The sequence below is a fragment of the Columba livia genome, chromosome 9 (assembly GCF_036013475.1).
Source record: "Columba livia isolate bColLiv1 breed racing homer chromosome 9, bColLiv1.pat.W.v2, whole genome shotgun sequence".
Taxonomy (NCBI): domain Eukaryota; kingdom Metazoa; phylum Chordata; class Aves; order Columbiformes; family Columbidae; genus Columba; species Columba livia.
This window is the reverse complement of record NC_088610.1, coordinates 25772330-25787041: the sequence shown is the minus strand read 5'-3', so window position 1 is coordinate 25787041 and position 14712 is coordinate 25772330. Positions and strand designations below refer to the sequence as shown.

At 37.9% G+C, this 14712-nt stretch overlaps 1 protein-coding gene across 8 annotated transcripts in view; it reads left to right on the top strand.

Annotated features, from left to right (window-relative positions):
- PIK3CB (phosphatidylinositol-4,5-bisphosphate 3-kinase catalytic subunit beta) overlaps nt 1–14712 on the top strand; it is a 91766-nt gene that overhangs the window by 44818 nt on the left and 32236 nt on the right. For all 8 annotated transcript variants that reach the window (XM_065074379.1, XM_065074378.1, XM_065074383.1 and 5 more), the window contains 3 exons: nt 11513–11698; nt 12560–12785; nt 14359–14582. In XM_065074379.1, the coding sequence (XP_064930451.1) occupies nt 11546–11698; nt 12560–12785; nt 14359–14582 (603 nt within the window). In that variant the 5' untranslated portion in view covers nt 11513–11545. The remainder of the gene's footprint in view (nt 1–11512; nt 11699–12559; nt 12786–14358; nt 14583–14712) is intronic.

The following is a 14712-nucleotide window of genomic DNA, read 5'->3' as shown; positions in this document are numbered from 1 at the left end:
CTATATATGAGACTTAAGCACAGTCTCTTTATGTGATAGCTCTGTGTTTTGGTCTGTGTGCCTTCTGTTTAGGAGAAAAATTCACTCCTAATTAATTCTCTGTTGTTTTTGATTAGTTCACTTTTTTACCTCTGTCTAGATGCATACAATTTGTCTGCTGAAGAATAACCCTCTCTCCTAAGGGTTTTGATTGAAACACCAGAAATAATTGAAAAGTGAATCTTCTAGTCCCTGTGTGAAGAGGTATCTATATTTAGGAAAACCTCAGTTTCTGGTCTTAACTCTTTATGGTAGAAAGTAATCTAGCTCATGACTTAGAGATGTAACATTTTAATAGCTGAAGGGAACAGTTGTCTGCTGGTGAAATTTGATGGTCTAGGTCCATTTGTACAATTTGAAAAGAGATTTAAATATATAAACTGTTAATATTCAATGTCTTGCAAGTGGAATGTTTACTCCTCCTTTCCTCTCTGTTTACAGTGGAACAATTAATTACTCTGTATGGTAGAACAGGCTAGAAAACACCAGAGAGCAGAATTAGTATTGATTTACTACTTCCTAGTTTTGTTGTTAGACTATTAAGACTTTTTGTACAATTCTTGTATAGCAATGAGGGAATGGGGTACTTAGAGTTTATTTACTACAATAAATCAATCAAATCCCAACTCCCAAGTTTTTAATGCGTCTTTTCCGATTCATGACACATGCATTATGTAATCCGTTGAATAATAGCTTGGGTTGTTATAAAGCCAGACCTTCAGGCTCTGGTTTTATCTACAATTTTTAAAACGAGCTTAAGAACTGTAGAGTAGCAAGCCAGCCCTGGGGCTGGAAGAAGCCGTCCCTTTACCTCTGCTACTCATCTTGCTTCTGTTCACATCTCCACTTTATTGGCACAAGGAGTTATTTGTAAGAGTAAGCTTCCTAAGGAACTGTCTGACTCACCTGTGTTAAAATGACAGCTTTGTTCTGGGTTAAAGTTTGGCTCTTTCTCCTGCTTTCCTCTTCAGTCTGACTGTCCAGTCCTTTCTTCCCTTGTGCCATCTCCATTCACCTCTTTTGGTAAGCTTGATTTTTATTTTATTGTATATATTTTTTTTAATATCCATGCGAGCATCCCATCATTTAAATGTTTAGTAGAATATTTAATAACAGAATTCAGCATATCCTAATATTTCATGCTAACCTTCCCCTAGTACATAAAATATCCACAGTGATCTGGATTATCAAAAGCAAATTATTGAGATTGTGAACTAACTTCTAACTTCAGGTCTAATCTTCTGCCAAATCTCTAGTCTTGTCTTACTATCCTGGAGCATGCTATACAGAATGGATTGCTCTCCATGCTGGTCCCACTCTGCCTGCTGCTATTTAAAACTTACTAGAAGTCTCTAAGAGAGATGTTTACAGATTTTCCTAAAGGTGAATGTATTACTCAGTTGACACACAATACTGAATTATTTGACTGGGCTTTTGGCTTCATTTAAGCTTTTCTTCTTGCCTCCCTGACTCTGTTGCTCCAGGTGCCAAATTAACTGTTATTTATATGACAATGCTTTTCTAATCCACTGTTTTCTTCCATTTCTTTATATTCCCTCTTATCTCGACCTTGCAGAACTGAATTCCCATGGGGTAAAGGGGATGTTTTCTTACAGTGGCACCAGCTTCAGTGTGATCCAGTGATCAAATACTTTTACAGCCAATTTCAGACAGTAGCACTTAAATGTGAAAGTTTTTCTTCTCCCTGCAAGTTACTTTAACTGTACAACACAAAAAGATTACCTGAAACTCCTTATTTATGTATCTATATTTCATGTATCTATCTAGTGATTTCAAGATAGAGCAAAGGATAGGCATGAACTAGCTGTGACAAACTGTGATGCTACTTCTTATATTTTGTGTTCATTATGAAAGATGTGCTGCCTGTGAGTTGTCCGAAGTCTTGACTTGCCTGAGACTTCAGTTTTATTCATTTATTTTGTCATGAATAATCTTCGGAGGGAGCAGGAACTGTGTTTAGTTGCCTGAGAATAAAGTAAGGAGGAGTAAGAATTTCCTTTTCTCCTCATTATTCAAAACAGTTCTGATAAGTGTTCTTAGTCTGGAATACCAATTTAATAGCAATACTCTCTGCCTGTAGACTTGTTTTGAAGGAGTAAGTTTCTGAAGATGACAATCTCACATGCTAGTTTTAAAATTACACTTTAATTGAATCATAGAATAATTTTCATAAGAGGGGACCACCAGAGGTAATCTAACCTGTCTGCTCAAATCAGGTTGCATAAAATTAAATTTAATTTTAATTGGAAACAAGTTAACGTGTTGGCATCTTTTTTTTTTTTCACATATTTCTAAGTCATGTAGAAGTCAATTACAAATTCAGGTGCTCAGCATTTTTTGAAAACTGGGCCACTTTTAGAGGCATTAATATCAAAGTAGAAACTCCATTCATTGTGGTTTTAAAATCCTAGCTTCAGTTTTTAAAACTTAATGCATATTCCTATAGGTACAGCAAAGGAATAAAGTTGCAGAAGGTGAACAGATAAAGTAATCAGGGACCATGGGAAAAAAGAAAAAACCTATTTAAATTCTCTATGTGGAAAACTAAATATATTTCGTGAGGAGAATGAGAGAATCTAGATTCAAATAGCTGAGACACCACTCTTGGTATCAGTCTGAGCACTGTGAGGGAATGGCATTTAAATAAGGCCTTTAATGTTTTCTATACGTGGATATTTTTAGAAAATGAAATGGTGATATTTTTATTCTGATTTCTAGAGGAATCCTGATGAAATGGACACTTAATTTTCCATTCCATAGGGCCAGTTCGTCTGGCAGTTGAACCAACCTGCTGGGAAATATTTATAGTACCATGTGATCTTTAAAAATAACTTCCCAGGCCACACTGTAGATATCTTGAATTCTTTAAGTCTTTGCTATTGTAGCTAGCCGAAAAATCTTAGCTTTGCTGATTTAGGCATTTGTATTTATAATCACATTGTTTGTATTTTCTTTCTAAATTTGTAAACAATTTGAGGCTGAAATTCACCTGTGCAGCTGTAGAAGGCCAGAACCTAGAATAGATTCGCTCTTTTGGGCAAAACAGGAATTTCAGTGGCATGGTACAAAAAAAGAGTCATTAGTGATCCCGTGTGAGCTGTGAGGTCTATTGAACGGAAAATACAGTTCTTAGTAGTATGTGCGTTGGTTAGCACACGTACCTTCTTCTGTCACATGAAACCTTTAAGCAAAACTAGGTTGCACTTCCATGTTACACCTGATTTCCTCCCTGTGGCTACTACTGGAACGTAACTACAGTGTTTTCACCCCACCCTTGTGGAAGTCAGTCAGCAGGCTGGAGTCCCACGCAGCGCTCTGAGACTGCTGCCAGTGCATTGCCTGCAGAACCGTCGCCTTGGGCCTGCGACTCATGGGCTGTGAGGGCAGCTGCGAATTTGCTACAATTTTAGGAACAGAAGAGGATGTAGTTTTATAGAGCCGTGAACTGGCACACTGATCTGATGTTTATATTTGACTTCAGAACTTTCGAAGAAATCAGAATTCTAAGTTTCATAGGATATAAACCTTCCTGTATATTCTGACTCCTTTTCCATCTTTGCTGCTAGATTATTTTCCTTTATTTGTTCTCAAATATTTCCTTTATAGCTTGCTCATGTTTTTATAACTAGATGTTTACGTAGTTAGAAAAACGATTACAATGATTACATTGTGTAAGGGCTTAGTGTTTCTCCTACTTAGACGACGTGATATGCTGCCGCTGTTTGCTAGAAAATCACTGTGGACAGATTGTCATCTAGCCTCTTCTGGACAGTAAGATATTGTTTAAACACTGCTCTTGTGTGTCTGGCTGGACAGGGTGGCCCTTTTCAACTGCTTTCACTGCTGCGAGACTTTTGGGGTTTTTTTAGCCCCTTGACTACCATATGACGGGACAAGCAGCAGATAAATAGCTGTATTGATCACAGTGGTGCTGTGAATGTGGTGCTTAACAGTTGTGATATCTTATTATATAAAGCAAAAATATGAATAAGCAGAGTGCTCTTAGTCTTTGCATAATCAAATTAAGCTAGTTTCTGATATTTATCCTTTATGTAAATAGTAATGTTTTTACTGAAAAGAAAAATAAATCCAGGTTTATGTTGAACCTGAAGAGTTGTAGGTACTTATGTGCCCTTAAAATGCGCACTTGTTTCAAAGAGGTGGTGTAAAATAAATTTATTTCTTAAGGAAACTGACTTTTTAATACACAAGTGATTTCTTCTCCCACTCCTCCCCCCACTACTCTTCTTGTATCTATTTGGGATAGCATGCTTATTTAATCCCGAGAGAACTGTGACCACATCCCAGGGGTAGGTGACATCATTTCAAATGTATGGTATTTCTTCTAAATAACTGTCTGAAGACTATATTTTCTTGGTGCTACGAGGCAGCCCAGGAGAGTAAATGCTGTGAGGGATAATGGGGCGTAAGAGTTTTCCTCTAGCGCTGTGTTGTGTGGGTATTTATATTTACCAGCTTCCCTGCAGCTTGTTGTCTTTTATTAATAATTCTTTTTTATTATGCTTCAAGATAATAGATTGAATGTTGCATTAGATTTTGCAGTGGTATTCTTCTGATAACCAAAAAATACACCTCAAAGTATGAGTGTTAGGGGATTTGTGGCGAGTTCACAAATAAAGGAGAATTTCTGACTTAATGACATAACATGAAATTTCATAATTGGTGGATTCCTCAAAATATTGGTTTAGAAGAACTCACCTGACACAGATTAATGTTGGATGTTCATAGCAATCCATGTGGATTTGTGAGTACTTTTTAATGGCTGAGTCTTTTGCTGATATGATAAACTATTTTCAAATGAAACTTCATTGCATTGTTACTCCAGGTCTAATTTTTTGTAGTCCCTCTAGACAGGCTCACTCTCTCTGAGCATGTTCTTGTTCCCTCTCATGCTTCGCTTTTTTCTGTGGTCAGCACTGTTTTATGTCAGTTATCTGTACTTTCTGAATTTAATTCCTTTACATGAGCGAGTTAACTACTCAACACAGGTAGAACTGAGTTCACCAAGTCTTACAGCAGTGGTGTGAAGCCTTTGCAGCTGGGTGGTCCTGGGATCTCAGTGCTCTCTTCTCCTGAAGTAGTCACGGTGGAATTGAGTTTGCCACAAACTGGTCTTGCCTGCCTTCTCAGCAAAACAGGATTAGCTTCTGAGTGGATGGCTGAGTAAGGGAACACAACCCCAACTTGTAACCACAACTTCTGGAATCCTACTGGTCTCCAGTCTAAAAGATAGGTCTTATAATTCTTGGGGATGTTCTGAATGCCTGGGTTTTGTTAATTGATATAATACAATGTTCCAGTGGCTCTGGTGGTGATTGACACTTGCTGGAGGCATTGCCTGTGTTGTTTTTGCAGACTGCTTTTTACCTGCACTGGATAGCCCAGGCACGCGTGGTTCTGGTTCCATGGTTTGGTTAGAGGGGAAAAAAAAATATAAAAGAGGTGGGCTGCAATTCACAGAAAAAGAAATGTAGTTTACTTCTGACCGTCATCTTTCCTGAAACCCTTTTAGGAAACAGTAAGGAAGCAGCCTGCTTCTGATAGCCCCGTTTTGTTTGTTTGTGTGGTGGTTTTGTTTGTTTAATTTTGTGTGTGTTTTTGTTTGGGTTTTGTGTGTTTGTTTTTCACTTTCCTAGTGGTCTCTCTGGTTAGATGATGAGATATTCTTTTGTCAGGGTGAGGTAGAAGCTACAAAGTCTTGGCTTCTGGAATAGGCTGTTAGCACTAGAGCAAATTCTTCTGTCTGTCTAGAAGTGGTAAGTCCTTCAAAAAAGAAAATAAAACACACACCCCTAACCCCGCAACAGGACAAGAGCAACAACTAAGAATCCTGTGTCTGGGAACGCAGCTGTTGTCAATAGCTGTTCAGGAATTGTAGTCTGTGGCTGGTCTCTCCTGCTTAAAATGTCTGATTATCTTGTGATCGAGGTTACAAAACAGAGGAAAGACAGAAAATTAAATTCTGTAACTTTCATATCAATTTCACGGAGGAAATTCTCACCCTCTGCAGGAATCCATAATGAAGACAAAAATAGCTTACATCGCTTCTCTGGTGAAATGGTCTGGTGTGTTGGTGTAGCAGTGTCAAGACAAGTGAATGTTTATGGAAGACATCAGTGATGGAAATCTGTATAACTTACTGTATAGTTCACTAGATTCGTTCCTCCCCTTTTACCTAGCTGGAACTGTGTTAGTGTGAAGGCATTTTGCTTCAGGCATTTAGAATGTTAATTGTCTTTTATTTGGGAATTCTTTCTCCCTGTTGAAAGCAAATGAAAGTGTTACTTTGCTTAAGTTGCTCAAAATCTGAGCTGCTGTCAGAAGGGATGGCCTTGCCCTGTTCCCAGCCAAGGGTTACTACCACCTTCTCCCTGTGTTCATGCAGTGTGCCTGCTTAGAAAGCTGTTTTCACTGAAAACTAACTTGAGAGAAATACGTAAAATCTCAGTTGGATCAGTGCTCTGATCTTGCTGACAGAAAGGGCAGAATAATTTTCCATCAGTTTTAGCCAGTTGTAAACTGCATTGTGAGGTTGAGACACAATCTGGAGGCTTGCTGCTGATGAAAAGGGAAGATCCTGCTTTCGTTCTCCTCCTTTCAGAGGCTCTGGCACTCTTTAGATCCTTTTGTGATTTGATTCAAGTAGACAATGTGAAAGAAAATTACTCATCGATTCCAGCTGGATGATAAGGTGAAGTGGTTGGTGAGGAGACTCGAGGTGTGCTGGAGCAGGATGGGGCAGCCCGGAGCAGGGGGGCAGGAGTGGGGATGCAGGCTCCCTGCTGGCTGTCCCTGAGCCTGACGCTGCCTTGCACAGCTGCGCTTGCACTGTCCAATGGAAAAGCTATCATGGAGGTGTCCAACCTGTGTGTCAACAGCTTGCAGTGGTGGTTGTTCCACTTCAGTGCTAATGCTTGGTGTGACATACCAGATGTACAGATTCATAGATAAAAAAATTGCAGGCAGTTGTCTTGGTTTGAGAAATCTTGTTGTATGGCTTCTTGTCTGTGTACTTTAAATGTGAAGATGAGTGTTAAATTTTCTTTCTCTTTTCCTCATTCTGCAGATGTTCTACTAATCTGTGTTCCATTTCTTTCCATTAGTCTAAACAGCTTTTTCAGAACTGCTGGTGTATTAAAATACAAATTGAGTGTTTCTGAGATTGAGTGAGTGTGTGTGTGTGTATATATATATATATATATACGCATACATACAAATCTGAAATGCATAAATCAAAGTTCAGAGAGAATTTACACCTTACATGGGAAGGTTGGAATGCTGTCTATCAATACTATGTACCTGTGACTCAGAAAAGCGTTTAATATTGGGCTTTGTTGCTATTAAATTTAAACAATCATTGATTAGATACTTGAGTAGCGAAGTTTAAGTACTGCTTTAATTACTTCCTTCTTTTATATGAGAGGTTGTTTTTAACCTGACAGTAGGCAAGAATAGCTATGAGGTTAACAGCCTGAAATACCTTTTTATTATTATTTTGATTGTTGTTTTTTTCCTTTAGCTGGAAGTTGTTTAAAAGGTTTCTGGTGTTATTGCTCCCAATCCAGATGGCTTTCTGCCTTTGTTTCAGTTACTAGATGTGATATTGTTAGTCACTAGTGCCACCACACATTTTACAGTTTAGCCCATGACTCATTCTCACAGCCGTCTTATGTTGGCAGTGTTATTCTCAGCATAAATACTCGTTCTTTCTTGACCCCTGTGATGTCAGCTATTGGTGGAAGCTGGGTGCTGGCTGTATAAGACACTAACCTGGTGCCTTGAGGAAGGAAATATTGAGTAAGTGCCTGAAAGCAAGAATAGCTTCCCAGCATGCTCAGATTGGCGTGGTGATTGCTTGTCCTTTTTTAACTGAAAATGGAAGTGGAATTTTAAAATATTCTGATGCCCGTGTTGAAAGTCTCCGATTCTCTTACGAGAACATCATAACTCTCTGGTGTCTAGGTTATTGGTATGTAACAGCATTTTGAAGTGTTGCTGCTTTGATCATTTTAAACTCTTGTTGATGCACTAAAGTGGTTTCAATAATTGCACATCTTGTGGAAAAACACGCAAAAGAGGATGAAAATAGAGAAGATCTTATGCTGAATTAAAATAGGAATTTTGAACAAAATAACTATATAGAACAGATTAATGTTTTCCTTGCTGCTGTATCTGTTAAAGTGATATCACTTTATTTTACTGTGATGCCCGTGGAAAATGACTGAAAATATAGCCGGTCTGTGCCCAAGTATGAAAAATCATTGGTTTTACATAATTCAAATGATTTTTCTGTGACTACTGTTGTCAGTTGCAACAGAATTTCAGCCACGATTTTACAGGTAGAAGTAGATGGAGGAAAAGAAAGAATATCCTGTTTAAATAGTAGCTTGTTAAATATATACTGATTGGTAATGAGAAACACCAGATTTTCTCTAGATTTTTTTTGGTAGATGCTGTGTTTTCCTGATAGCGTAGTCTGTGTTGTGTGATGGGGTTATACTTTATTTTGTTCCTTTAGACAATTTAAGAGATTACACACTGTGCTAAACTTTCCACTCCCATTGATGAGTGAATGGATGAATCTGGTAATTACGATAAAATGTTTTCACACCTCATTTGCTTTTGTCACCAGGTCTACACCCTGACCTCCAGTTCTTTTTGTTTTGATTCAGTCTGGTGCAGTGTAGCATATTTTTGGGGGGAATCAGGACCCGATGCTTATAAGCTATTATTCGATAATGAAGATGATAGGAGCTCCCTAAGGGTTGCTTCCATTGGGGAAAAGTATTTTTCCTTACGTATTTGTGCTTTTTGAAAGTTAGAGGATTTTTATTTGCCTTTAACGAAAATTCTACTTTATTTTTATCTAGTACAAGCAATATACTAAATGATCCACACATTTAGTTTGGTAACAAGATGTATTGGCAGCAATCATGCTTGCGTGGGTCCTCACAAGTTTGCTAAGGCTGGATGGAAAGGTTTTGAGATGACTTGGGTCTCATTATTTAGTGTATTTATATGGCAGTTAGAGGTGAGACTTAAGTGTGTTGTCTCATATCTAAGGCAGCTTTGGACTGGCAAGCTAATAGTAGTATAGCTGTGCTGCCAAATACCTGCTTTGAGTGTTTAGCTGGGCTCCGTGTGGGGTTTGGACTTGCTGTTCCACTGATCACTGGTAAGCTCTAGGAGATTTCAGTTCTTCCTAGCCAACCCTCTTTCTCTGCTGGAGATTTTAATCTCCTTAAGTTTTCCAAATATCAGATGAGTAATTTTATACACTTATGGTAACTGGAGGGGTAGACACCAGTACTGAGGCAGAGATGGATTGTGTGTATTTTACAGTGATGCTTTAAATGGTACTATTTGTTTAACAATGATGATCAGTAAAAGTTAGCACTGAACAGCCCTTTATAATATGTACAAAATATTCATAGTTTGTTTGTCAATAAGAAGTCAGGCTTATGTAGTAGTTGATTTTTGTGCTGCTGACATATTCTCTTATCCATAGTAGGCAGATTCAGCTTTCCCCTGTGCTTGCTTGCTCATTTATTTCATTGTAAGCTGCCTGTGGCAAGCAAGGGATTACAAAGAGACTTTCTGAAGTCTGACTTTTGCATTTCTGTTGTCAGTTAGGGACAATGATGCATATGACAATGGATTGTTTGATTTAAAAGCCTATCAATTTTAAAGGTTGAATTTCTGTAAAATAGGAGTATCAAACAAATTTAACTTGCTATAAATGAAGTGCTAACTCCTGCGTATTGTAAAGTTTGGATTTAGTATCTGGTGGTGTGACTTCTCCTAAACTAAGCTGATTTGTAAAGAAAAAAGCTGGAGGCAGGGGTTGGGGGAGGAGGGGCACTTTCATGGTGTTGTAGTTGGTATCCTGGAGTTTTGTGGTGGGTTCAATTATAGTGCATTTTAAAAAGTTTTCCTGGTTGCTTGTTTTGGTGAAAAATAGTAATAAATTGCTTTGGGATTAAAAAACTGTATTAATAAATGCAAATGCATTTGGAAAGTTTGTACAGTGTGATAATTATGGATTGGTCATTGGCATGACCAATTTAAGCAATCTGTACTGTATCTAGGTATACCTCCATACTTATAGCACGTGTAGAAAGGGTTACCTTTGGATAATGGATTTTGCCTAATGTCTTAACAAGGTGGAAAATATGTGTCAGACTTTTTTGCCATGTAGTCAGCGGTAGTGACTGAATTTTGGGAAGCTGTTGTGCTAATTTTTGTTTTTCATTTGCTGATGAGCTTGTTTGAACCTGCACTGTGATGTATAAAGAACAGCAGTGCTGCGGATTGGTTCCCTCCTGCTTTTTTTACTGGTGCTGTAATATGGGAAATACCTTCAGTTAAGCAGAACAGGCCTGATTTCAGAGCAGGGAATGGATCGAGAAGAGAAGGGAAGGAGTGATAAAAGTAGTGGAAAGTTGTAGTGGAGTTGCACATTCTGGCTTATTTTTCTACAAATGGTGATTTCCCACATTTTGTGATGTCCAACAAGAATTAGAAAGGTGTGGGAGTAACTTTCTTTGTCAGAGTAGCACATTACATTAGTGTTTTACAACACGTCCCATCCCTTTGACAGCTGAAGAGCATCACCTGGATGAAGAGGAAGATAAATACTTCAGTGAATAGTGATTGAAGGGAAAATGTGTCTTTTGAGAGTGGTAATCAAAACACAGGACCTGGAAGGTCAGAAAAAACAGTTGGTAGCATTAAGAGTAAGTAAGAGTCTTGAAATACGAAGGACAAGTAATCAGAAAGCCAGTGTAGTGAGCTGAAGCAGATCACACCAAGGGTTTCCCCCACCCTGCAGTGGATGTAGTTTACACAGTGGGTTGGATTCCTGAGAGATTATCTTTTTTGGAGGGTGAAAGCAAATTGAGATAAATGTATTTAGGGGGAAAGTCACTTTCTAATAGAGCTGAAGTTGATTTTCCTACTATTAGTATAGTCTTCCAAGTTTAATATGTTACTCTGGCCACCTAACAGGAAATTTGCAAAAACAAATTATGAAATGGATCGTGTGTTTTCATATTGAATATTGCCATGCTCTGTCCAAGAGGTTTACTTTGATTGTATTTTATGCAGGTAAATAATTTTAGAAAAATCAAAAATGAATTTCTACCTTTCTTTTAAACCAGCCTTTAATTAGTTAGTTTTTTCTCCTGTTACTTTGTTTTAATGATTTAAACATCTCAGCAGTAGTGCTTTACCAGACAAGTGTTTTTTTTATACTAAATGGAATTAATGACTAAAACTATGCTTATGTGTTTGCAATACTGGCATTTGAGACCTCAGACTTGCAAGCTGAGCTGTACAAGCAGGCTTATGTAAACTTTCCAAAGGCTTTAAAATGTGTGTCTAATTATAGAAGGTTAAGTATACTGAATTTTCTCTTTTTTCCTCCCCCAAGGCCATGTGGTTATGATTTTATTGAGGTTCCATAATGCCTCCTGCCGTGACAGACAGCCTTGACATCTGGGCAGTGGATTCACAGATTGGTGCTGATGGCTCAATATCTGTGGACTTCCTGTTGCCCACTGGAATCTACATCAACTTGGATGTCCCTCGAGATGCCACCATATCTCATATTAAACAGGTAATACCAAATGGTCAATTAACTTAAAAGTTAATTAGTGCTGTGTCTGATTTTTATGTACCTTTTTGCAAATCTATTAATGGATTTGAGCAGTCATAACAATAACTTACTGAGGGCCCAGGCAAAGCATATTGATTAATAAAGATGTGTATGTGTTTGAAGATTCGGAATGTTTTGGGGCAGATGGCAAGGTTCATAGAAATTACTTCTTCATCATGGTTACACTTCATCAGAGACTGTTCTAATAGCTCTACATTAATAGTGTATCGCAACAGAATTTTCCAGAAAACCATGACTTTTTTAAAATTCAGCAATTGTTTCCATAGTGGGAACTTGCTGCCTATATATCACAATAATCACTTGAAAAAGAAAGTATAGATGTGTCTTGAGGGAGAAGAGTTTTGATAGGAAGCTACAGGAATGAGTGGAGGAGAGTGACAGTGTGCTGGTTGGTGTCAAGAACATCTGCCTGCAAAATCAGCAAGTGCTTTGTTACTGTAGTGACAGCCGCGGTCCTGCAACTTGACCGCAAATAGGACGATATTGGGTCAATCCCAGGATAAGCGCCAGGATGAGGGTTAGTGCTGCCCTCTCATCAGCTCGTAGTACTTGTCCTTGTGGGGTTTTTTACCCCTGGGATATTTAAGCACACGACTTCTGCTTAAAGATAACCTCAAGATAGAGACTACAAACAAGACAAAGTAGATATGTAACAACGTATAGAGATGAAAATGAACCAGATTACCAGATATGTTACTCTTATGTTCTTTCTGGAATATAAATGGAAATTAATGTTACTTTCAGTGCCATAAGTTATGTTCGTGCTTTACTGTTTAGTTTGTTTATGTGTTTTCTTTGCAGCTGTTATGGAAGCAGGCACACTCCTATCCACTCTTTCATCTCCTCATGGAGATTGATTCTTACATGTTCTCCTGTGTGAATCAGACTGCTGTACATGAAGAATTAGAAGATGAAACACGGAGACTTTGTGATGTTAGACCCTTTCTTCCTGTCCTTAAACTAGTGACAAGGAATTGTGATCCAGGAGAAAAGTTGGATTCCAAAATAGGTGTCCTTATAGGCAAAGGTAATTATGTTTAACTTTTTTTTGAAAAACAAGGCTAAGCTATGGTTTTTGAGGGTCTAACTGAGCAGGTAACAGTAGAAAAATAAAAAGTATCAAAACCTAAGTATTTCCCTGACAGAATTTCCCTTTCTCAAACTATTATAATAGTGACGTAGTTTAAAAAAAATCAAATACTCAAGATGAAGCATTTGAAAGTTGTTGAAAGCCACTTTCTGTATTATGTTTCAGCAGTGTATTGTATTACTCCATCAATCAAGAGCAAATTTTATCTTACTAGATGAGGGAAAAAATTATAGTATTATTACTAAGTAAAGGAAAGCATAATCCATGAAAAGTGTTACCATAGCCTAACAGACACAGAGGAACTAGAAATTATTGCGGATTTGTTATACATGGGTTCTGAGTTGGTTAACAATATGATTCTTGTTTTTGCTCTCAATTGTGGCACTGATTTTCAGTGAACAATGAACAGCTATTTTTAAAGGTTTCATAGAAACTTGTTCTTGATGTTATTTCAGAATTTTCAGCTTTTAAATCGACTCTGCTTGGTTATACAATCAAGATTGACAGGGTTGCGTGAGGTCATACCTCTTGTTTTAAAACAATGAACCATTGTTAGCTCTTTTATAAAGAGTGCAGGTTTTGTTTAGATTTCTGTCTGCCTATTTGTTAAAACTGACAATGGAAACAGTTAGCCAGTTTAACCATTCAGACATATTCTGACAGGTTCCGAGAGATTCACGTTCTTTGATTAAATATTTTCTGTATTATAGCTGTACAAGATCCTTCCTTATGCAGCCCCTATTCTGCACCTTAGCAGTGGAAAAAATGTGTTCCTGTCTAAGCTTCTAAACTTAGTGGTTTGTTCTCAAGAGGTGTTCAGTGCTTTGTGTAATTTGGACAGTGTCCTTCAAAGCTCAGGAGAAAAGAAAGAAACACTTGCAGGCCCTGTACTTCCTCAAGTACCGAGTCCAGTTATATGGACTCTCCACTGTGTATTCTCTCCTTACATATTTTGGAAAAGAGATTTTACTGGTCTTGGATTGGTTAAAATTTTAGTGTTGTCATTTTGACTTGAATGGAAGAAGGAAAATTCAAGAATAAATGGATCTAGTTAGAGTAGCCTTCTTTATGACTTCCAAACAAAATTTTAAAAGTATATTATCTTTCTGTGGGATTTAAAAAAAATAGTTTGCAAACACTTCTTCCCCCCGTTGCTGTGCTTTCTTTGCATTTGCTCTTGTGAGGAGAGACTTAAAACCTTCCAAACTCTCTTGAGCTCATGGTGGGGTTGGCTTTTCCATTTAATAGTACCTAAGAGAGACATTAGTTCTTGCTGTTTAAACTAAACTCTCATGCCGGGTTGCATGGGAGTTGTGTAGGTAACTTTGGAAGTCCACTGATGTACAGGGCAACATAGAACTCAACCCACTTTTGAGCACCCAGTTTGGGTGGGATGTCTGAAGAAAACCACTTATGTAACCTTAACTTAATAGAAGTTTGAGTGGGCTGGTAAATAGATGAGCAGCATTTGTAGAGGTGTATATCCTTTTGCTTGCTTGAATTCTTTCAGGTCTCCATGAGTTTGATGCATTACAAGATCCTGAAGTGAATGACTTCCGAGCTAAAATGCGGAAAATCAGTGAGGAAAAGATTCAGTCGCTTGTGGGTCTCTCCTGGATGGACTGGTTAAAGCACACCTACCCACCAGAACAGGAACCTGTTATCCCGGAGAGCTTCCAAGATAAGCTTTATAATGGAAATATTGTAGTGGCTGTTCATTTTGATAACTGCCAGGTAGGAATGGTTGTTGACCACATTTTATGTACTGTTCTTGATCCTGATCTCAACTAGCTTGTGATTAAGGATATAAATGAAATAGAATACTAGCGTTATGATGTTGGCCTTAAAATGTAAATTTTTTCAC